The sequence below is a fragment of the Dermacentor silvarum genome, unplaced genomic scaffold (assembly GCF_013339745.2).
Source record: "Dermacentor silvarum isolate Dsil-2018 unplaced genomic scaffold, BIME_Dsil_1.4 Seq479, whole genome shotgun sequence".
In the NCBI taxonomy this organism is placed as follows: Eukaryota; Metazoa; Arthropoda; class Arachnida; order Ixodida; family Ixodidae; genus Dermacentor; species Dermacentor silvarum.
The window spans coordinates 218,801-243,968 of NW_023606300.1; the positions used below are offsets into that span (position 1 = coordinate 218,801).

Below are 25,168 nucleotides of genomic sequence, written 5' to 3' on the forward strand. Positions count from 1 at the left end.
TGGTTCTATTGTCTGTTCCTGGTCCCTTTACTTAAATTACATGTTACTTACGTACAAGTCCAACCTCTCAACTTCAACGTGAAAACAGCCATGTTCAGATGAAAAAGAAAAAAAAAATACCCGTTATGCAGCTAATCATAGCAGGCTAGCATGTGACAGAGAGATAGAGATAACAAAAGCAACAAGAAAATGCATTTTATCTATGTCTGCTTTGCCATCCCTGTCCACAGCTATGATATCATCAAACTGACCAGATGCACTGTTACATCCATCAATGGCTGTTATGTTTTTTTTTTCTTCTTTATTTTGATTTTCCAACAAAGGCAACACTTCACAATGACAGAAAAATCAATTTTCCAATTTTATTTTATTACTAGGACAATCAGATGTGGCATATTCCTTTGTGAGATAAAGCCCTTATGTATGCGACACATTTGAAAGTTTGAAACTTTTTTAGCATGAGTAAGTTGTACAATTACAAAGTAAAACTTTTGGGAGCCAGCAAATTTGTTAAAAGGTCCCTACCAATTGTTGTTAAGAAAAAATACTTTTATGGCACCCATTTCTCCAGTGCAATTACAAGCTGAGGCTTATAACAATAGAAATAAAATATCACAATCTTAACGACATTTTAAACTTTTCTTTCAAAACTTGCTTTTTCTGGGCACCAATTAATAATTTGCCTTACCCTTTGTTACTTCTGTGAGCCAGATGAAAAATTATATTATGGTTTCATTATTATACGTGTGAAGTGGCTTTAAGTTGCAAAAACACAGTCTGCGTGAAAACAGTGCCTCCAACTGGTGGTCTTTCACAAAGTTTTTTTTTCAGTTTTTTTTTTTTTCATAGGCCACTTGCTTCCTGGGAAATCAAATTCAGTTCATGATTCTTCCGGCTGTCCCAAAAAGGCGGTGGTACCGGGTTCGAGTCCCGGACCGGGACAAATTTTTAGTTCAACTACGAGGTTTCTTTCGAGGAACCCGTATGGGTTTCCTTTGTAGCAACTGCTATGATTGGGTGGATGTCTCATTTTCCCTTTAAAGGTTTGACTAGTTCATGTTCATACATATGAAATTATAAAAAAAAATTATGAAAATATATACAACTGTTCTGATGTCCTGTGGAATCGCCAGTCATAAAACCTACTGGCAAATTATATTACTCATAAAAACCCTCCTCATGCATTTTGGACCATACTACACAGAACACAAATGTACTTTGCAGCATTTCATACCCTAAAGCTGCTGCAATCACAGTAAATGGACATGCCACAAACATCGACTCTAGTGCTGCAATTACAACTGATTTTTGCAGTTCTAAACATACTAATTAAGAACGAAAGTAGCAAAAGTTTACTCTATTAGGCTGCTAGGTAATCATCATTAGCCTACTTGTCTTCTTGCAGGACAAAGGGTTCTCCCAGCAATTTCCGCTTATCTGTGTTGTTTCAGCCAAATTCATCATATTCTCACAAGTTTTATAATCTTATCGCACCACCCAATGTCCTTGCACACGTGAATGCAACCAAGCCCTTCCCTTTGCACCCCCCATTGTGTTCCTCTAAAAAGGGGTTCCCAAAACTTTCTGGCCTTTGGGGAACCGAACCTGGACTTCCAAATGCAGTGGAACCATGCCACGGTATCATTTCCTGTTCCATCACTCCTGTCCATTTCCAGTTCCATCATTTGTGGTCCTTAGCTCCTTCTCAGCTTTTTAAAAAATTTTTTTTTTGTTCCTGTTGTTATCCGTCAATTTCTAGCCCCAAAGTGCAGCACAGTCGAACCTCCATATAACAAACACAGACATACCAAATTATCACATAATGAACTAAATATAACATAGCTAAGTTTTTTTCCCAACAATCGCCGTGTATGCTTATAAATATCAGATGTGAATGAAAGTATTTTATGCTGGATGCGACTTCATTGTAATGCAGTTCGATTGTACACTTTTTTTGGCAAGAGCATACGGGCTACATCCCTGCTACATTATATTAAATATGGGATGTTCAGGCGAGTTCCCTAAAAAATTAAATTATGAGGTTTAAATACCAACACCACGATATGATGAGACATGCCGTAGAGGGAAACTCTACAATAATTTTGTAGAACCTATGGGTTCTTTAAATGCACTTCAATTGAGTGTTCTTGCATTTTTCCACCATCGAAATGCAGCCACCTGGCCTGGCATTGAACCCAAGACCTGATGCTTAGGAGCACAACGCCACCGCCACTAAGCCACTGCAGTGGGTAACAGAGTGCCCGTGGCATACTATATGTTCCAATGCCCTAGGGATCACACTCACTATCCACAGGCCTGGAGTGTCAAAGCACCTTAGGAAACGCACCACACAGCTGAACGACATACACGTCGAAGGCGCAAAGTGTCCCCTATTTTTGACAAAGACTGTACATGCAACGGGCAAGGAATGACAGTGCCTGCCCTCTGGGAATTATTTATGAAAAGGGGTTCATCGTGAAGGTTTGGCACACAGCATCTTCAAGGACACATATGGCCCTGACAAAAGATCAGCAACATGGATAATATCAGGTGTGTTTATCAGTTTAAAGGGGCACTGAGGAAACTACACACAGTTGGGCTGGATTGACAGATAGCCCCACCAGAGTGTGGATATGCAAGTTTACCATGACAAGAGGCTTGGCAAGCCAGAAAGGTGCAGAAACAAAAGACAGGTGAATATGCTCTCCATGATGTCACAAATTTTGAAAATGTCTGCCTGGGACTGGTCAATTATCAACAAAAAATGGACTCAAATGTGAGCAATGATCCAACTTGGTAACTATACAATAGTAAATACTATTTCGGCACATAAAAGAGCTGAGGTACACAAAAATGACGAGATTACTGACACACATAGATGGCACAAGTGCCAAGGTTCGGGCACAGAATTGAAATAGGGACTTTTTCACACATTTCCTAGGCCTCCACCTTTTTCCACGAAAGAAACTCAAAAAGCTTTGAATTAGCAATGTACCAGCATGACTGCTGCTTGATATAAGCTCAGCAGTTGTAAACAGACAGACCAGTGCTATGTTGACAATATTTTATGTTCACAACTGCAATAATCCTCTGCTTAACAAAAACTTGCCTGTGCATCCATCCTTTGGAGATGATTGGCTACTTAATGCCAATAGCAATCTATCTTATGATGGGTGTGATTAGATGCTTCATACATTTTGGTGATTATTATGAAGGACGGTACATACCCAGTGACCCGAGTTGGCTCACGTGAAAGGAAAACGGTTGGTCCGGACACAGATGCTGGAAAGTGCGTGTAGTATCCTAATAATGCTAATCGCATTAAATACCACCTTCCACTGTGATTGCAGCAGCTTAAGAATTTTCGTAGTGCTTCCAAAAATACAACATCACCAACCTGCATTCCCTTCCGTAGTACTGCCGCTGCTGCACCAACCCCAAAGAGCCCAAAGCCAGCCCCAAAGTATGGGTTGGTGCCAAGCTGCGACAGATACTCGGCCACGGTCATCTCTGTCCTGAGGCCTGCAACAAACATCATGCACAGGTTATATTTTCAATTTATCACACTTAGAAATATGTAGTCTACTATGAACACTATTGGAACCTGACAGCAGTAGGCATTAGAAGACATCGTAACCAGGCACACTTCTGCTATTATTTTCATATTTTGTAGCTAAACGCCATGTTTACTCGAATATAGGTAGACCTTCTTTTTTCAAAAACGTTACCCAGAATGAGCTATCGACCAATATCTGTGAACAAAGCTAGCAAAAGTACCGAGCTAATGGAGTTCCTCATCATGCCCACCGTAATGCCAGCATGGAGATCATCCTGACTGGCTTTAAGGTGTTGCATATTCAACGCACTATACAGCAACCATGACGACCTCGTTTGGGTTGCTGAAGACGCTTACGAAGCATCCGACTAGGTGGGCTTCTCTGGCAGGGCGAGGAGCACCTATGGCATCGACTAGGGAGAATTTGTAGCCAAGCTTATGGTAAATAAGGTGTGTCATGTTCAAAGCTTTTTTTAGTTTTTCTAAAGAAGTATAGGTAACCTATATTCGATTTATAATGTTTTATTCTCAGTAAGTTCAATATATAGGGGTTGACCTTTATGCGTGTCAACCTATTTTCGAGTAAATACGGTACTTGCTCTTGGGTCTTGACATTCCAAAGTTGCAATATGGCTCAGTTTAGTCAATATAGACTCGCTGCTATGAGTGATGCCATAGTGAAAGTCTGGCTTGGCCCTTTGAGCCTTCTTAAAGTGCTCCAATATTTTGGCACGGGTTCCACTGCATTCCGTCACAAACAGAATGAGGCTACAGAGAGAGAGAGAGAGAAAAAACATTTATTGAGCTCAAAATGATGGCATCTTCTCAGACGTCGGACGGGGTGGTTCCTGGTTCGGGACCCATACACGGCCAGCAGCTCCTGGCCCCTAGCCGAACAGCGTGAGCTGGATTGACAGGCGGGCTGGACCAAGGTCTCCATCGCTCATGGCTGGGTAGTGGGGACGGAGGGGGGATGGGGTGTATAGGGGATTGAGTGAAGTGCACTCCATCAGAATGTGTGCGAGGGTGCCTGTGTTGTTTGTTCTACCAGAACCACAAGAGGAAAATGTCCTCTCAGTTCTGGGTAGATTTATTCATCGGGCAGGGGGTAAGTGAACCCGCCTGAATGCGCCTGATGATGTTTGTTGTTCCCTGCCAGGGAACAACAACTCTGCGGCTCGGGAGGTGCGCCGATCCTCCCTATACTCGGAGGTAATCTCTCTGCACGTGAGCACTGGGTTGGTGGTGTTGGCGTCCTGCCTGCCCGGACGATCATCGCTCGGGTATGGTAATCGCAACAACGCTACCTCTGTGTGGGCAGGCACCCATACGAGCTCTACGGCTCGCTCCGGTGCCCTTTTTCTTCGTCATTAGCGGCTTCCTCTGAGGAGGATCACCCCTTTCCTGTAGCCGCCGTAAGCTCTTTTGGAGTCGGTAACCACTACCCTGGCGCCCGGTTGGACGAGCGCCAGGGCTATGGCCACTTCCTCTGCTGTCGCTGACTCTCTGGTGTTGACTGCAGCGCTGTTTATCAGCCGTTCCCCGTGTTACCACCGCCGCTGCTTTGCTGCTGCCCTTGACGAGGGACACATCCACGTATAGGACTCCCTCCAACCGCTGCATTTTGGAATTATTCGCCTGAGCTCTGGCTTCTCTCCTGCCATCATTTTTCTCTGGCGTCATGTTTTGGGGTAAGGGCTTGGTGTTGATTGTCGTCATCCATTCTGCTTGGATGTACCTCTTGATTGTTGCTCTCTCCTTGCGCCACCCTATCTTATCCAGCACCGCGTGGCCATGATTTGTCTGGCTCAGGCGGAGTCGCTAGTTAGACAGGTGGGCTTATGAGTTCGTCGACTGTGTTGTGTGCCCCCAGGGTTTGAAGGCACTGGGTCGACGAACAGATGGGTAGGCCGAGGGCTTGCTTGGTGGCCTTTCTGATGATGGTATCGAGTGTATTCTTTTGAGTCCTGTCTAGATTGAGATACGCGGCCGATATGTTATCCTGGATGTTATGAATGCCTGCACTAGTCTGAGGGCGTCGTCTTCCTTCAGTCCTCTGTTTCTAGTTGAAACGCTTCTCAGCATGGCTAAGATCTTCTCCGTGCTGGTCTTCATCTTGGCGATGGCGGCGTGTGCTTGCCATTGTCTTGTATTAGGAGTCCGAGAATTCTACATGTGCCCGTCGGCTTGACTGTGGTGCCATCAATTTGGAAAACATGATTTCATCAGACAAAAGATCTCACAGCCCCAGGAATTTTCGTGGTAGTCGAAGTATGTAGTGACGAAGGAAGGCACAATTTTTACAGTGAATTGGTCTGTCTATGACGTTTTTGGTGTACTAGATGCCAAACCTGTCCACTTCGTCTGTGCGCTGAACCCCTTGCCCCCATTACTGCACTGAAGACCATGTAAATGCTAGTGACTCCTTAAAGCCTTGCGATTAAGTTTATTAGTTAACTGACACCATAAGCTGTTCACTGTCCGTGGTTACTGAGAGTTGCGCACATCTGCAAAAATTATTTTATGAGGAATAAAGGGCAAAATTTCAATTTTATTACGTTCTCATAACAAAAATTCATATGCTAACTACGAGTCACATTTGACCCAAGCACATTTTCTTTTGGGCATAAATGCGCTGAAGATCAAAAAGTCATTCCACGAATGCATTGCCATGCAAGCATGCACGACACAAGACAGAGGATACGGGTGGTCCCACACCGATTACCTTGAATATATGTCACTTCAGCAGGGTGAACAATTCTGCCTATACTAAACACCATAGCCTGATCAACACACCTTACAATGCAATTAACTCCGCATGCATGCAGTTCAAAGCTGATGCATTTTTGCATGCACACATCGCAGATCGAGTACGTGTAGCTAATACGTATGATGCAATGCACGTCGAATTTGAAAATAATTAATAAAAGCATTTCTTTTTGTGTATGCCAGCCAGAATGCATAAGTAACATTCACCACCACGGAATAGTGTTTTCGGTTGTTGTTCCATATACTTTAACATATTTATATCAAGGCAATATAATTAGACCGGGAAAGCCTAGCTCTTACTCTGAAAGTAGTCGCCACAGGACATTATGGACCAGAGTGTCTTCCCCCCTTCCCCTCTTCTTTTATTTTTCATTCTCACTAGCTGCGGAGGCTCTTCCGAACTGATTGTAAGAATGACCTAAATTGCTGCGATTTCAGAAGAGAGAAAAGAACTCATTAAGCGACGAAGCTAGTGCTCTTGAATGCAGCAAAGCCAGTTTACCGAGGCATTGGTAGGTTTACGGTGAAGTGACGCTCGCACGAGATGAACTTCGGAGGTGGCAAATGGTTCAACTGCTCTCCACCAAACCGCGAAAACAGCGCGAAACGAAACCATGCCAAGCGGATCGCCGCGAGAGCCGTTTAGTTGTTACGGCACACCGTTGAAACTTACCGTACTGTAGCCGAAAAGTGAAGGCAAGAACTTGTAGATGCGTCGATTTACAGACCTAAGATCTTGTCATTATGGTAATAACTGCTGCCTCGAAGTACGTAACGTTTCAAACTTCGCGTGCACGATACTTTGGAGGAACCTCGTGTGAACCACAAGATCGCACGCCGGCTCGCAGCCCGGGTATCAGTTTCGTTTTTTAAATTCAAGCTGAGGAATCATAAAAGATCTCAGTCGTGCGGAGTGTGTTATATGTGAACTCCAGCACTTAACTTCTTATGTGAAATTATTTTTAAATGTCGCGTAATGCTGTAAAAATTCTTACTATTTTATTAGTGCTACATGGATTAGAGCGGCGCCACGAATCGGCTGCAAACCAGCTGCAAACATTGTTCAATTTCTTCTGCGCATGCGTGCGCATGTTTCGCGTCGCGCCGTCTCTTTTATGCCGTCCCGTCTGTTTTTATGCGCGAGAGCATCACTAGCGTCACGTTGCTGCCGAAAGTGCCTGAATAAAATCGTAATGTCCGGTTAACCGCGCATCACATTAACCGTTTGCACACAGAACATGCGCCTGACAGTTAGGTAGCAGCAAGTAATAGGCAAAGGACAGCGGCATGCTACCCGGGGGCATAACTACTCGACTCTGTTGCCGGTGCGTGGTCATCGGTTTTCTTTCTTTTCGTCATCCGAATTTCCTACGTTGCACTTTAGCCCCTTAAATGACCACAGTGACAAGTCTAGAAATGTCAGTTTAGAAGCAATGTCGCTTTAAAGGTGCCTAAATTGTCTGTTTAGGTCTGCAGTCCATGCCTGACTGCCAACTATCTCGTATCTGATGCAAAGTGATTCCGTATTGAATGGGCACTGTTATCATCTGCTTACGAAGCCCCCATCGCGCGCTGCTCTTGGAACGAGCGGCTATGCATTAGCAAACGTCCTAACGAGGGCGTTGCTGCGTCGTCGTAGATAAACAAGATTGACGTTTCGTTTTGATTTCCGGAGATGTTGAGTTCACATTTCGTCGCATTTAACTGAACTGCAGTCACGGATCAGCTTGTCTTAAGGTGAGGAAAAGTGTAAATGACAGCAAAATAGCACTCAACACGCCTACGGACTCGATAAGGTTATCACGCGAAAGCGAAACTGCAGAGCGGCTGATACTTTTGCGTCTGCAGGCCGCTCGTAACGTTGTAGCGTGTCGTAGGGTTGTAGTACCAATGCGAGCGCGGCCGGCTGGCTGCTTTTCGAAGATGGTAGCGCTGATGCAACAGTTATTCTTCAATTTGCGATAGCGTTGTGACGGTGTTTATTCTGGTCTTTGTCGGAGAGGTTTGTGCTACGATGGGAGGACAATTTGTCGCATAATTGAAGGTGCTAAATGCGCTTAGAATTTGTTTATTGCTAGGCGTATCCTTTACGTTAACAACACACAATCCTTGCATTGTTTTGTTTGGTCTTTATCTTATTGTCCGTGTGCTGGCTGTACGGGTTTCGTTTCTTGGCTACCCACTCAACTTGTCTCGCTCAGTTAGCCCATAAACGTAATGTATACCATTGTTTTATATGTGTTGCTTGCATCAGCCGCATACGTACATTAATGAGAACATCATCAAACTGCTCAAATATGCACGATGTCGTGGGATCGAATCCTGGCCGCGGCGGCCGCATTTCGATGGGGGCGAAATGCAAAATGCCCCTGTCCCGTGCATTTGGGACACGTTAAAAGTCCTCTGGTGGTCAAAATTAATCCAGAGTCCCCCACTACGGCATGCCACATAAAATCGTGGTTTTGGCACGTAAAACCCCATAATTAGTTTATTCATTCAAGACTGTATATATCGAAGACAGCATAACCGCAGTAACAGGTCATTCTTTTCAGGAACCAGTCACTTGCACGCATTCACTTACGCTTGCTGTTAATGCGAATAGCATTCTTTGCCTACTCGTCTACCTGCTTGGGCCACTAGGTATGTGCTCCTGGTCGTGATGCCATCGTGGTCGTTCCATTGTCGTCATTCCAGCTTCATGATCTTCCTCTCGTCATGCCATCGTCGTCACGCCTTCTACCCCAACCCAGTGGCCCAAGATTTCTAATAGCTTGGGCCACTCGGTATGGTCTCATGGTTGTGATGACGTCGGGCTCACTGCTTGGTTGTCATTTTAGCTTTGTCATCCGACACTCGTCTTGCCATCGTCGTCATACATAATTGTCATGCCGCCATAGTGATGCAGTTGCAGTTGGTTAGTCGTCTTTATTCCAGCTTCATGATCTGACTCTCGTCATGCTGTCATCGTTACGCCATCTACTCCGATCCAGTGGTCTAAGTTGTGTAATAACGTGGGCCACTATACGTATATTTTCAGGGACGTAATGCCGTTGTAGTAGTTGCATCGTCGTCATTACAGTTTTGTCATCCGACTCTCGTCATACTGCCGTGTTACATTGTCATCACTTCAGTGACATCATCCTATTGTCATCATGCCTTTATCCTCATACTGCCTTTGTCTTTCCATCGACGGCAATCTTTCTTCGTTATTATATTCTAATCATACTGTCCTCATTCAGTCGTGATTCTGCCTCCCTTGTCATGCCATCATATTCAGACAGTTGCTATGATACCTGCATTGTCAAATCGTCATAATGCTGTCGTTGCCATGCCATCTTTGTCACTCCCACTCGTCATCCGACTTTCATAATGCCGTTGTCGTCATGCAGGTTTCGTGATACTGTTATCATCACGCCATTGTCATCGTACACTTGTCATCATTCCAATGTCCTCATGCCCTTGCTATGCCATCGTTGTCATAACATAGTCGCTATGTTGCGGTTCTTCCACCGTCATCACTCTAAGTTCGACATTCAACTCTCTCAATGCCGTTGTCGTCACGCTAGTGCCGCTTTCGTTTCACCATCATCATCACTTCAGTATCGTCATCCTATTGTCATCATGCCATTGTCGCCGTATCACATTCATTGATTCATTGACGTCATTACTTGTTTGTCATTCTATTGTAATCATTCTGTCGTCATTCAATTGTGATTCTGCCGTCATTATCATGCCATCGTCGACATTGCATCATTGTTAAGCAGGCGCTTTTGTGCGTTCATTGTTATGCCATTGTCGTCATGCTGTTTCGGTCATGCCATCGTCATCATTCCCGCTTGTTCATCCAGTTGTCATCATACATCACCAACTCATTATCCTCGTGTCGTTGTTGTAGCACTGTCATAATTGAAGTATTGACATCTTGTCATCATGCCGTTGTCGTTATACGCCTTTGTTGTTAAATCAATATCATTCCTTTCTCATGATTCCGTCGTCACTGCATTGACATCATACAGTCGTTGTCATGCCTCCACACTCACGGGCGACCTTGAAAATCGAGTGCCATAGCAAAGTGCGACGATATCGAGTATGTGGCATATAACTGAAGCAATGAAAGTCTTAAGAATTGTCACTACACTTCTTAAATAAACGTGACTTCAGGAATATGGTCTGTGGCTACATTGCTCTATTGTTCATATTACCGTGGAAAGTCATAGTGAGATCATCATCAGCCTATATTTTATGTCCACTGCAGGACGAAGGCCTCTCCCTGCGATCTCCAATTACCCCTGTCTTGCGCTAGGTGATTCCAAAATGCGCCTGCGAATTTCCTAACTTCATCACTCCACCTAGTTTTCTGCCGTCCTCGACTGCGCTTCCCTTCTCTTGGTATCCATTCTGTAACCATAATGGTCCACCGGTTATCCATCCTACGCATTACATGGCCTGCCCAGCTCCATTTCTTCCGCTTAATGTCAACTAGAATATCGGCCATCCCCGTTTGTTCTCTGATCCACACCGCTCTCTTCCTGTCTCTTAACGTTAGTCCTAAGATTTTTCGATCCATCACTCTTTGTGCGGTCCTTAACTTGTTCTCGAGCTTCTTTGTTAACCTCCAAGTATTTGCCCCATATGTTAGTACTGGTAGAATGCAATGATCGTACATTTTTCTTTTCAACAACAGTGGTAATCTACCAGTCAGGATTTGATAATGTTACGCCAGGCATTAATTGCCATGCCATTATCGTCATGCTCTCTCGGTTATGTCAGGCAACAATAAAGCTTCCTTGAAGGTGTCTGCACTTGGCGAGACAAATCATGGTGGTAATGCAATTCCTGCATAGCCTAAATTTTCTTTGCAACTTAGCACAACTAGGAGCATGTTTAACTTGGTGCCAAGTGATGCCGTTCTCTTTTTTTTTTCATATTGCAGTCACAGCCTGCAAGACTAACAAAGGTCTTCTGCATGCAGACATAGAGTTCAATCCACTCTTGGGAGTTCAGTTCTATTCAATTATCGGGTTTTACGTGCCAAAACCGCAATCTGATTATGAGGCACAGTGCAGGGGGGGGGGCTCCGGATTAATTTTGACCATCTGGGGTTGTTTAAAATGCACCTAAATATAAGTACCCGGTGTTTTAGGATTTTTCCCCCATCAAAATGCAACCGCCAAAGCTGGGATTTGATCCCACGACCTCGTGCTTAGCAGCGCAACATCATAACCACTAAGCAACCATGGCGGGTCGCACTCTTAAGGAACACCTAGCTGGTAGTAAAGTAACTGATATTATTAAACACCTACTTTAAATGAAGAAATGCCTGGCTGATAGGGTGCACCTGTGCATTAAAAACATTATCTGTGTGCTCTCATGCCATAATGCAACTTTAATTATAACCAATTACTAGATGGTTGTTCCCTTTAACAGTGTACTTGGCTGTACATTCTGCCATAAACGAAGGAGTGTATGTGGGCCTCGGTTCAAATCTTTGTGGAATAGCGTTGGTAAAGAAGTCATTGCAACAAGGATTACAGACTTTTGGGCTAGTTGGTTTGATACAGTTGTTGGGGCTATAGCTTGCAGGTGATGCAGACAAGGAAGAACGACAAGGACGGGCGCTAACTTTCAACTGATTTTTATTTCCACCAGTGACTAATTTATTACGACAAAATACAAACACACGGATACAGAGGTTGCCAATCATCGCACATGCCTCCCTGCAATGTCGAGATAGGCCATTTCCCTTCCACAGACTGGGCACTGACGCTGCTCGCACCTGCTTTTGCTATAAAATTCTCTTCCACGATTTCCTGCATATCTTTATCCACATTTCTGTGCAGCATGGAACATTTCTTAAACAATGGTTCACAACCACGATCATCACAGTGCTCCGATACATGCCCATCTTGATATTGGTTCAGTTTTTGCCTGTGCTCCCCTAATCTGTCGTTTAGGCATCTCCCGGTCTGCCCTATGTATACTTCACTGCACGAGAACAGAAAGCGATACACAACACCTCGTGCGGATCAGTGTGAAGCACCAGTTTCCTTTCAGGCCCTGCGCCCAAGGTGTCATTTTATTGCTCTCTGTTCTCGAGCTTAGGGCTGAAGGAATACAGGGGAATACCTCAGTCACACAGGGGAATTTTGATTGTGATCAAGTCTAATTCAGATAGAATTTCTCGATTGCGATTGGCTCCCTTCTGCATCTTGTTTTAAGTTCCTGTAAATTTTTGTGTCCACTTTCCATTTGTTATTAAATTGTCATGACAAGATAAAAAGATGTGACACGCTGCTTTTGGGTGCTTATCTTAGTGGCTGAACTGTACAGTTCAGTTGGAACTCCTGAAAGAACATGATTACGCTACACGCTTTTTCTGTGCTCAGTTCTTGGTAGCTTTTTATTTTATGAAATTGAATTTACGGTATTACTGTGTCAAATGCTGTGAGCTGGTAGGAATTATTAGTTTGAGCCACCAGAGAAGACTGGAGATGTCCGGGGCTAACTGTCAAGTGTTCCTTTGGATGGATCATTGCGGTCATTGTGTTTTGGGCTGTAGTCTCCGTAAGCCCTTTCTACATGAAAATTATACTTGCATCATTGTGTGTGATGCTAATTTGGCAACTTCAGGGAGGTGCATGCTTGGGTGCGTTGGGGCATGGATGCATAGGAATTACCAGCACTATGATGAGACAGAGAAAAGGTTGAATGAGGCACTGATGAACAACCCCTTGCTTTATTTACTGGCAGAGACACTTGATGCTCTAAATATTTGTGAGCATGTGTATTTTCTGTTGCAACTAACTACTGATTTAGGTTTTCCTAATTGTTTTGTGCACCTTGTTTGCAACTTACTATAGATTTAGAGCTTTAGTTGTTATTGTTTATTCACTGTTTCTATAAAACGTACATTTTATTATGTTTGATTTTAAATAACCATTTCAATTATGCATAGTCTTTGCGTGGTTGTTTGTAATATCCTAAAACTGTTTTTTTTAATCAACGGAAGCCCTCACACAATGCCAGTGAGTAATTTTCTTTGTAATTAATTAGGATCAATAAAGACGTGATCTGATATATAGCATACGTAGACTTTTTGAAGTGAGAGCAATAACTAAGGCAAACCAATGCTCTGTATTCACCCTGATAGATGCGAAATTAAGGTGTTGAGTATCGATTGATGGATGGGGAGTCTGCGTGTAGATTTTTCTCCTGCTTGTAACTTCGTGCTACAGTTGGATGACAAGTTCTCCCTTTCATGAATCTTAATCCACCTTGCAGGCTTCTGCAGAACTGATTTGTGATATTCTGTGTTCCTGTGCTTCGAGTTGTCAATCCAATCGGCCTTGCCCTGCAATCTGCTAGCCTCCTGATTAGCTCAGATAGCAGGGCAACTGACCCAAAAGGGCGTTCGTTGCTCCTGTGTTAAATCCCTCAACTGGAACAAAACTTCCTTCATTTACAAAGCACTGGAAAAGCTGTATGGGTTTCCTTTGTATTCGGGTTGGATAAATAGATTTTCTTTCATAAAACTTGCTTCACTTTCTAGGTTTCTGTGGAACTGATTTGGATTCATATGGTTGTGAGAAAAAAAGCCGGGCTCCTTGGTATCACTTCTTCTCGTTCGTAGTAACTATGTTTCAACAGACCTAATGGACATTATTCGGGGCGCCTATTGTAGATCGTTTCCGTGCCCCATGACAATGCCCGTGTGTAAACTAATCTGGCACGTTCGTGTGCATTCAGATGGCGTAGTGTAAAGCAGCCATGGGTGCGGCAAGCGCGGCCCCCACCGCCGCCTCCGGAGGCCCCCCTCCCCCTGGCTCGGCCCAGCTCACCAAGGCCACTGCATTCACCATTGGGGTAGGTGCATTCTCTGAGCGCACTTTCTCTTGTGTCTGTGGTGCTGTGGTAGCATATAATAATAAATTAACAATAAAAGTAATTACGCAGGAACCATCAACAATGATTGCCAATGTAAGCGAATAGCTGAATGGTTCAAGATTTCGCTTTAATAAAGGAATGGTGCCCTTGACGGCGTATATTTGTTGCAGTGAGTATATTGAGGCAGCGCTTGCAGCTTCGATGCATAATTCTCTAGGCTGTGTAGAAAACAGAGCCGTTAACCCCCACAACTGTAGCAGTAGACAACATGTGTGTCTCGGAGAGCTAATACTTGGAGCTCAGCATTGAATGCGCCCCACAACTCGGTTGCGTCAGTGCGTGCACCCGTCGTATCGGCAGTAATAGACCCGCCGTGGTTGCTTAGTGGCTATGGCATACCTGCCAAGTCTCCCAGGAGTCTCCCGGGAGTAATCCGGGACTCACGGATTACCCGGGAGACTCCCGGATTTGGACCATTTCTTCAGGTTGTACGGTTAACAGGAAAATCTCCCGGAAATTGCTGTTGTGTCCCGTTCCCACGTCCAGCACTTAATCAGGCCACATTGGCAAAAAAAAATCCAACCCAATCTAATCCAGTTAGAAGTTCATCGCGCAAAACATCGTTAAGAAAGTAGTAGGGAAACCCTATACACGCGCTATTTCATTAACCGCAGAGCCGCTACCTACACGCCTAGTGGTCCTAGTCTCAATAAGCTAGCCAGCGAATGCCGCCTTCCGCAACTAGCAACACTAGACTCTCCATCATTCTCCTCAGCGTCAGCCACTCTGGCATTGCATAGGCCTACGGTCAGTCATGGTTTTAAAAGCAAGGAGCACTAGCGCAAGTATCTTCAAGTATTTTTAATGTAGTGCTCAGCCAAAGTGACGCTGAGTATTTTGTTGATACCGCAGAGAAATGCAGAGTGCGAGCAGCAATTTAACATGGTGAAAACTACGAGGACGCAGTGCCGCTCATCCAAAACGCTGGGAAATGTCAACCTCGCGAAATGTGAAAGAAATGAAATTTTTTACAATCAATCATTATCTGAAGAATTTTTGAACACCTGTCGTGGTTGCTTAGTGGCCTTGGCATTGCGCTGTTCTAAGCACGAGTTCGGGATCAAACCTCGGCCGTGGCAGCCGCATTTCGGTGGCGGCGAAATGCAAACACACCCGTGTACCTTATATTTAGGTGCACGTTAAAGAATCCCTAGGTAGTTGTAATTAATCCGGAGTTCCCCCACTACGGTGTGCCTCATAATCAGATGGTGGTTGTGGGATGCGAGACCCGAGAATTAATTAAATTTTAAAGAATTTTTGAAGGCAAAATTAGCAACAACGAAATGCTTGCAAAAGTGAGACCTTGATGTTCATGTGGAAATTTGTATATCTGTAAATAAAATTGTAATGAAGTTCTTCTGGGAGTACTTAAAAATATCGACATTAGGGGGGGGGGGTTGTATAACCGACTGACCCCCCGCCCGGTCAAAAGATCTCCCGGATTTAGTTTCTCCGAACTTGGCAGGTATGCTATGGTGTTGGACTGCTAAGCACGAGGTCGCGGGATCACATCCTGGCTACAGCGGCTGCATTTCAATAGAGGTGAAATGTGAAAAGACCCATGTACCTAGATTTAGGTGCACGTTAAAGAACCCCAGGTAGTCCAAATTATTTAAGAGTCCACCACTACGGCATGCCTCATAATCAGATTGTGGATTTGGCACGTGAGAACCCCATAATTTTTGGCAGTGAAAATCCGATTTCTTACCATGAAAACAGGCAAAAGAGCCAATGAAAACTATGTGCTTTAATAATACAGTGAAATCTCGATGATACGAATCTCACGGGGTCACGAAAAATATTCATATTAGCCGAAATTTGTATCATTGAAACACAATTAAAACTAGCTAAATTAAAGAGTCGGAGTGAACTCACTCAGGCACGCGCACGTAAAAAGCATTTACAGTATAGATCACTTATAATGTAACTGTTATAGTGCAGAACTGGCTACAACATGGCCTTTTCCGACTCCCGTTTACCCTCCCATAGAACTCCATGTATACGCATACCGCTTACAGTGCAGCCGCGTGAGGCGAAATACCGGTTATAATGCGGCTTCCGCTGGAAAATCTCGCCGACAATGGCGGTAGCGAGCACGCTTCTCAATGAGGTGCGCCCACCGACGGGAGAGGAGATCAACGAAGGCGATGCGGAGGAGGAGCATGAGTCCAAGGGCGATAAAATCGTCACTGTGTGCCGTATGTGCGAGTGAAAGCACGCCTTTCGCGTGGGGGACGCGCGCCTTCACGCACGTAGAGCGAACGCACAGGGGAGAGCAAACGCGACTTCCGTCACGGCCGGGCCCGCCAGTAGAGCCCGGCCCTGCTTCCGTCGCGCGAAAGGCCAGGGGGGGGGGAGGGGCGACGCTGTGCTGCAGGGCACCAAATGCGTATCTTGCAACCGGGCGCAAGGGTAACTGGCGACGCAATCTCCCACTGAAAGGAGCAAAGCCGGAAGGCAGCGCAGGAGGGAGGGGGGGGGGGGGGCGGCTCTCTCTGCCAACAAATGCGTTCTTGTACTTTGCGCCTATGTCGGCTGTCGGCGTTGTCGCACACCGTATCCTGAAAGTGATCTCCACACGGCTGTGACCTTTGTATGTGCTGTGCTTACGCCCCTCAGTTTCCGTTGAAGCGATAGACCGCACGAACCTTCGCTCGCTGCCGCGGCCGCGCGCAAAAGCAAGCACAGCGCCAAACTCTTCGCGCCCAGTCGTGACCTCCGTGCTGTCCGGCGCCGCATCCGCGCCTCCGCACCAAAAGAGAAAGGGAGAAAGCCTGTGACTGCGCGCTGTTCTCTTTCGCGGCCGTCGGTGGGGCGCCGTTTATTTGTATCAACCGACGCGGATCGAAAATCGATTCGTAACAACCGTTCTCTAGCACGTTGCAAAGTAATGAGGCTCAGCCGGGACCACAGAAAAATTCGTATCATCCGGAAATTCGTATTAGCCGTGATCGTATCATCGAGATTACACTGTAACATTATTGTGCAGATAAGCGTCATGTACAAACAAACAAAAACAGACATGTACAATCATGGACAAATAAAATACGAACAAGCTAGGGCTAGCCAGGGTGCGTTCTTTTGTTTTTAACAGCGAATTTGTTTAAGCCAGCCGTATTTTGTGGTGCGCATCAAGAAACTACCAAGAAAGAAAATAAAATAAACTTTCTTGCCGAAGCAGGATTCGAACCTGCATAGTGAGCGTCGTAACGACTAGGCTATACAGCCACGTTTGCAGAACATGCATTTATGCGAACCATATGATTGCGTTCGAGTGTTGTCGTCTTCGTCCATAGCTGGCGCGTTTGTACGCTCGTGCTCTGCGAGATGAAGAGGTTTTGCGCGCTATGAGAGCGAGAGAGAGACGCATTCACGGAGCGGGTCTGCTGGAACACGTTGTCGGCATTGCAACGCGGTGTCAGTGTTGCAAGCTGCGCTATGCCACGTGCAGTGATGGCCGTAAGTCCAAGACGCGCGAAAAGAAATTATCCTTATCATGAGTGATAAGATGAAAAGTTTGCGGCGCACTTCTGGAAAATGCTGGGCTGCGATCGCACAGCTTTGCTGTTTCAAGTGTTGCGCAGCCGAGTGCAAGGTTAAGCGTCTTTTATTTCAGCAATATATGTAATATTATCGTGATTATGGTTTCGACGCCTATTAGGCTTATACCATCTTTTGCAACCGTATAAGTAGCGGTGCGAAATCGCGCTCTCAAGTTAGTACTTGTAAAAGGTGTTCTGCTTTATAATTTCTTGTTCTGGTTTCATTTGTCCATTTGTTCTGGTTTCATATGTCCATTTGTCATACATGTGCTGTCACATGTAAGCACACATTGCTTGTGGGTGGGCAGACAGATCTTGCGTAACAGATTACGTCATAAATGTGTGAGCATAGGATGCATAACATATTGAAGAATATTTTTAGAAAAAATAACATTGGGTTACTTTAGAAATATAATCATAGAAGGGGAAAGAAATAAAAATTGAATTTAGTACTTGTTTAGCTGTCTAGGTTTACACAAGTTTCCTGTGTTTTCAACACGAAGCAAAAAAGGAGGATATGTACTATGCCTCTCGCCTTTTTTTGCAACATATTATTTTTTCCCCCACATTGTGTCTAATGTACTCTGAAACTGAAGAAGTGTCTGTTCTTTGAAGGGTGGTGAGGGGGGGGGGGGAGCATATTTCCAAGTCAGCCGGGAGTCAGGTTAATTCGTACACATTGCTTTGTTTTGTATTAACATGACTGGGGTAGCTTTAGTTGCTGTTTCACATTTGCCTTTTTTAACACCATTGCATTGTTTTCATCAGGACTGAAGTAACATGTTTCTGTAGTTCCCATGTTCCCACATGTTGTCGTGCTTCCTTGCTAAAAATGTTCTTTGGTGCTACTGCTTGTTCTCACCACTGTCCTCCCAATGTGACACAAGTAACTGTGATTATATTGTGGTCTTATCAGCATCCAGCCAGTAAATCACACGTTTAAAAGAACAAATGTGAGTGACAAAGTTGATGGTGACATATAGCAGAACCTGATTAGCACTTACCCAAGCTCACCTAATCGCACTCACTTGACAGATCTTAATTCCCTCATTGGCTCTCGTCCACACCTTCTTTTTTTTTTTTTTGGCATTGAACAACACAACTTAAGAAAGAGATGATACTCGGAGATGGTACTCACACAGCACTGTTCAATGCTTAACTCTTTCAATGTCACTGATGTACTGGTACGTTTCCCCGTTTCTGTCTCGCCATGTCATTGATGTACCCGTACGTTCTCCACTCTAATGTGCGCAGTAATGTGAACTTCCTGAGGTCCGAGGTGGTTCCTGTCATGCTTGGCATCCAGGAACTGGGTGGCATAGACGTAACATCAAAGGAAGGGTTATTCCTGCTACTTGGCAGGCAGCAGCAGGTTACATACTGAGCACGATGGACCCATGCAAGTGGTCTTTTAAAGCCAGCATGGGCTCTCAGATCAGCGATAGCCGAACAGTGCACAAGCATATTTGCTCCTCTCTCTGGGTTAGCTGAGTCAAGTTTTTTTTTTTTCGTCTTTCTTTTTTTCACCAGTTTAGAAGATACGTCTTCTCGTGGGTGGAGTTGTGCAGCATGAGCACATGTGTTCGTAGATGGGAGGGGTAGCTTTGCCTTCCTAAATTTGTACCCTGCTATGCTGGCAATTCTCCGTTCAAATATTCATGCCGTAGTGCAAGGCTGCCACTCTTGCTTCTGCCATCGTCGTATGTTTACACAAGCTTCTTTATTTTTGTCTCCCACTGTTTTCGCTACAGCACACCTCCCTTCTAGTGATGAGGGTGCTCCTTTTGTCGGTGTGTTTTCTGCAGGATGGCTCTGCCCTCTGCCGCATCTATTTTATCTGTTGTGCTGTTCCTTGTCTGGTCGAATTCGAATAAACGAAAGCTCTCCTTCCTTGAGCGTGGCCACTTGATCGCTTTGAGATGGCAGCTCGCGCGGCACCGTGAACTGTTGATTAGAGCGGCGGCTTCTTCAACCTCACACACAAACCAAGCTTGGAATCGGGAGATGACAGTTTGTTGTCCGAGGAAGAAGCAACTTTAATCGTGTTAGATTCTGATCCTGACATTGTGAAAAAATACTGAGAACAATGGTGTTTTCGAGTCTGCTGTGTGTTCTATTCTTGTGAGATAGGAATTTGAGGACCACACTAAGAGTGCATTTTCCATTATGCATTTTTTTTACCTTCTGCATAATCAAAATTAAACCATTGTTCTTATTCATGAAAAAAGCCCGACGCTGAAAGGGTTAAGATGCCATACCAACAAGGATAAATTTTAATGCTTTCAAGTCACATATTATTCTTTACTTTTCTTAGAAAAAAAGAACTCACTGACGACGTGACAGGTAGTCAAAAGGTTGCTTTCACTTGACTCTGCTATGCCTGCACTCTCTCATGTGTTAGTAATTTCTATTGCTGTGCTTTTATTTCCTGGCTCGTGAAGCTCATAATAAAGAGGCAACCATGTCCACGCAATATTGAAGCGTCGCGATAGACGGACCCTGTCATACTGTCGTGTCTTGCTGTAGGACCAACTATATATACATAGGCATGGCATCAATAAAAGAAAAAATTTGGCGACAAACTTTTTTATCTGGATCAATATAATCGTGCGGCTGAAAAGAACTCAGAAGTGCTGTGATGCCAACGTTTTAACTAGAGAGTATTAATCTCATTTAAATGTGCCGTCATGACCAGTAAAAATGCACTCCATGCCGCCAGTGGTAAAGGATGTGGCACCATGTGATGTCTGGGAATCAAAATAGTTTTGTGATTCCCTCTGAGACTGTGGCAAGCATGATCTGGGGTGCTTAGTGCGAGTGTGGATACTCAGTATGAGATGAGATTAAGCGAAGACTGATTTTACCATTTATTTCTTGACAAAGAGCAAGTAGCAAGAGTGAATTCGGATTGAGGCGGTTGCACTGGTTGCTGTTATGCAATCCACAGGCAGGCCGCAGCACAGACTTCTGGGTGACAAGCAAAATTTCTGCAAGCAGCAAAAAATTTTGCATCCATGTGATGTCTTGGGATGCTGTCCGCTGTGTCTTCACTTGGTTTCTGGCCATGGTTTCGCGTTATACGCAAGAAAAAAATTTAATCGTGGCGCCAGCTGTTTGGCGCCATTTTATACCCGTGTCACACGGGCGTTTGGAAGGCCTTCCAACCGATAGTCAGTTGACTCAAAGGTCAAGTTAGAGCTGCTACACGGGCGGTTTTGAAGGCTGCCGAGTCAATAGTCTATCGAGTCAACGGAGCACCCTACAACTCTATTGAAATCTTGATGGCCTTTGAGCAACGGAAGCGGAAACAGCGCGGACATGCCCTCTCGTTCACAGTGTGCTCGTACTCACGGTTAGAAAGAACAAATCAAACCAAAATGCTCTAAAAATACTATATATGAGTGTTATTAATTATTCAATCAAGTATTTTTGCCACTTGATATGTGCAAACTGCACATACTCTCGACAACAGCGACGTGCTTGTGTTCGTGCACTCTCCCTCTACTCCATGTGCTGCCGGCTGCCGTCATATCGCCGCCATTTCGCCGTATAAACAAATATAAAAGAAATTATAGTGCATCTAAGTGGTTTTAATGTTGTTTAACTTTTGGTGACACGAAAATGAAAATAAAGATTCAGCGCCACACAATTTTGCGAGAAACGCCTGAACCACTCAACAGCCTTTCAACCGTGCCATGTAGCAGCGCGATAACTCCTTTGAGTCGATAGAGTTGTGGCATTTCGAAGGCCGTCGACTCTAAGGCCTTCCAAATGTGCCCGTGTGACACAGGTATTACTCACTGATGGCAGTAAAGTGCAGTATCGGCGTATGCAACATCACAACACCTTGCTCGTGGATGGGTGATTTAAATAGCAGTACAGAAATGCGGGCCCTTCAGACGTAATTTTCCCTTAAACTAAGTGTTTTCTTGACACGAAACTTAAGCGGCATGGTTTCAGGAACGTTATTTTAGCAGTCCACATTGACATATTTACCTTTAATGTCTCTTTAATACAGTAAGTGAGGTTCAGCCTGTGAAAATGATGACAACTCACTAAGAATTCAGCATATTTAAAGAGACGAATGTTTGAGCATGCCACAAATTGAACCTACTCAAGTGCTACTCAATTAAGGACATTCAGTGCTTGCACGTAACCGTGCCATGACTTGTATGGTCATGTTGTATTTATCACATTAACATGCAGTATGCATACATACCTAATAATACAAACTTTTTTATGCATTCAGAAATAATGGTACAGTCGACTCTGCACTTACAATTAATGCATGTGCGGTACACTAAGAAGGCCACCTGTTCCAAGAGCATCAGCCGCTTTCATCACTGAAAACATGTCTTAGCTGAGGTTCACGTGTTGCGTGTGAACGTAAGCCAGTAATATATGCCGTATACTATTGTGGACAAGTGAAACACAAATTGGAAAGTATAATACATCTCTTACGGGTTAATAACTCAGGAGAACAGTTTTATGTAGCTATGTCACCAAGGGCAGTGTAGGCCAGAAAATTAAGCACACAATCTAAAGCTATGTGAGGAGCACATAAAGGAGCGAAAAGGAAAACAAACGAATGCTTTCGAGTTGGACTTGTTAGGCTGATTGTAAAGTTCACTTGTTTGCATTTCATTCATCAACTACATAATACACACAGTGTACACATTGTATTCCACAGTACGGTACTCACAGGATGAAATGTGACACTTAAACAGCGAGTCTGTGGTCTGCTTGCTGGTGACCGGAAGCAGTAATCCCTCTCCAAAAGCACTCTTGCCCTTACGGTACACCACGATGCAACACCTTGCTTCCACGGGCATCCATAAACGGTGTCGTATGTACTGGTGGCCATGCGCTGTGACTCACATTTCAATCCATGAGCACTATACATGGTAGCCTTTGCTGCATTTAGTTGTAGCACCCTTGGGTGCACGTTAAAGGACCCCAGGTGTCCAAATTAATGCAGAGTCCCTCACTACGGCATACCTCATAATCAAATCGGGGTTATGGCACGTAAAACCCCAGAATTTAAAAGAAATTAAGAGTTGTAGCACAAGATTGCACCTGGATCATAGACCGAGGTGTCTTGTTTCAGTGCTGTGGAGCGTCCTTCCTGGGGGCGCTGTCTGGCAGTATGAACGTATGCGGAGGAAGCGAGCCATCATTGCCCACCGATGGACTTGGGAGCCCAAGCGTGGCAGCTTCCGACAGCAGGTGAGCTGCCGCTTTCTATAAATTTTTGCATCAGATATATGTATATTCACCTGACTATGTTGTCTGTCCTTATTTTCTTCCCAAGTATTTACAATGTATTCCCCCGAGCACAAGTATTCAGACAAGGGGTTTTGGGATAAAGCCTATTTCCATCTTCCCCTATGAATGTAAACTGAAATTAAGAACTACAGTCCAAACTTGGCATTGCGAACTTTCTAGTGCACTCATCAGTTTCAAGTTTGCACATCTTGGTCTGAATTCAGGTTGTTTTAGCATGCCTGCAGTCTGTTCACTTTTTATCACGGTTGTATGTGCAATGTCCACGTGGAACGCATGCGCCATCCTATCCAAAATGGCATTTCAGCGGTAAAGTGCACCAAGCCTGCACCACGTCGTCCATCGACGCTGTGTCTGCGTCGTCCATCTGTGCCTCGTCCCCTTTTTATGCGCTATTAAGTACAAGACCAGAGAAGCATTAGAGCAACTTTGTTAGTTAAAGTGAAACCAAAACCTTAAGTGCACTAATAATGTATGATTACCATCATATCATCGTTCATCATGGAGCTGAACCGAGTGGCCATAGCCACGGGTATAGCCGATGCGGTTCTCCATTTGCTGTTTTCGCTCTATTGCTGCATTTTTCTATCGAGGAGGTTCCGATGTTCTGCCACTGTGAGGTCTTGTTTGTACTGTTCATGATACAGTTCTGCATTCCTCGTACTAATGGGACGTGTAGCTTGCTCGAGGAGGCTGTCGGATCAAAAGTTAGCTTCAGACGTTCACGTGGCTTTGTTTATTACGCTTTATCTGCCTTCGGTAGGCTAAATTTCAAAGCAAGCTATATTTTCTAAATGCAGAAGGCAATAAGAATCTGCAGATATGCATAATCGGTACTAATCGCAGCAGTTTCCTGTCGAGGAATGCATCTGCAGCCAATCAAACAAGAAAGTGTCTCAGCCCTCTTACAAGCAGCTTACCTGTTGCAAATTCTCAAGGATGTTCCATTCCGCTTGCCGATGCATAAGACTGTGGCGTAAATCTTTGCAGTGTCGGGCTTCTGTGCTAAAGCTCCTCTGTTCGAATGTGGCCATCGGACAATTTTATTTATGTTTATTTAATCATTGATATTCAATTATAACGCAATGTTTGTTGGAAATCATCAGTTTGCAAAGTTACAAAGCCGTTTAAAGCCAAAGGGACAAAGTTTAGGCAGACATGTGCTACTGTGACCATCATTCCCCCTGGCCTCAACCGCCCGATTGCAGCTCCCGTAGACACTAGCGCCCTCTAGTGAAATATGAATGAAACTCTATGGGGGTGTAAGCCCCCTTGGCCTGAATAAGGCAACTGTAGCAACATTCCTCCTTTCCTGGCCTCTCCAAGTCCCTTCACCACACACACCTGTCATCACCGCCTGCGCCCTCAGTTTGCTTTTTTTTTTTTTTCGGCGATTGCGTTGTGCAGCATTGCGATCACTGCAATATCAGGATTCGCAATCACTATGATCACAGGGCTGCACACCGCAATAAACAGCAACTGTCATGGCATTGGCATGAGTAAAAACAAAACAAAAGACAAAAGGCATGGCTGGGAGTGTGCGGACGGTCATGTGCTTGTTTTCGCGGAAACTGCGCCAGCACAACCACGTAACTCCACTTCCCCAATCGCGAGGCATTGATAAGTCCCAGACTTCCTCGCCTGTTCTCACTTGCCGGCAAAATAAAAAATATCGCTGCCTTTACTTTTATTCCGGGGTATAATTGGGTGCAGCTGTCGGCACCCACAGGCAGCCAGAATGCTAAAGCTACCTTTACAGGATCTCGAGGGTAACCACACAACGCCCTGCATCGCGCCGGCGATCTTTTGCTGATGCCTGCCGAGCCAAAGTTCTGCCGCGTCGTGGCGCAATTTCCATCATTTTTACGCTTTCATTGCAATTGGCGCAGAATTCCGACCCCTGGTTGTGCCAAATCAGCATTTGCTTGTGCCAAGGTCTGTGCCAGTAGGTCAAATGGCGGTTCTGCCGTGGTGCGTCTAAAGAAGGGTAGAAATGATGGCGAGGGGTGTTATACAGTAAGCCGGATATAACGAAATTGACAAATTCCCAAAAACTTCCTTATGAGAAGATTTC

At 44.7% G+C, this 25,168-nt stretch overlaps 2 protein-coding genes across 2 annotated transcripts in view; one reads left to right on the plus strand and one right to left on the minus strand.

The window, feature by feature from the left end:
- LOC119435136 (mitochondrial chaperone BCS1-like) overlaps positions 1 to 7,094 on the minus strand; it is a 79,739-nt gene extending 72,645 nt beyond the window's left edge. Inside the window, 2 exon segments of the mRNA XM_037702072.2 lie at positions 3,398 to 3,522; positions 6,999 to 7,094. Coding sequence (XP_037558000.1) covers positions 3,398 to 3,508 — 111 coding nt within the window. The 5' untranslated portion in view covers positions 3,509 to 3,522; positions 6,999 to 7,094.
- Positions 7,095 to 19,021: 11,927 nt separating this feature from the next.
- Positions 19,022 to 25,168, plus strand: part of LOC119435135 (presenilins-associated rhomboid-like protein, mitochondrial) — a 64,450-nt gene continuing 58,303 nt past the window's right edge. Inside the window, exons 1-2 of the mRNA XM_049659715.1 lie at positions 19,022 to 19,183; positions 22,957 to 23,037. Of these exons, the coding sequence (XP_049515672.1) occupies positions 19,022 to 19,183; positions 22,957 to 23,037 (243 nt within the window). The remainder of the gene's footprint in view (positions 19,184 to 22,956; positions 23,038 to 25,168) is intronic.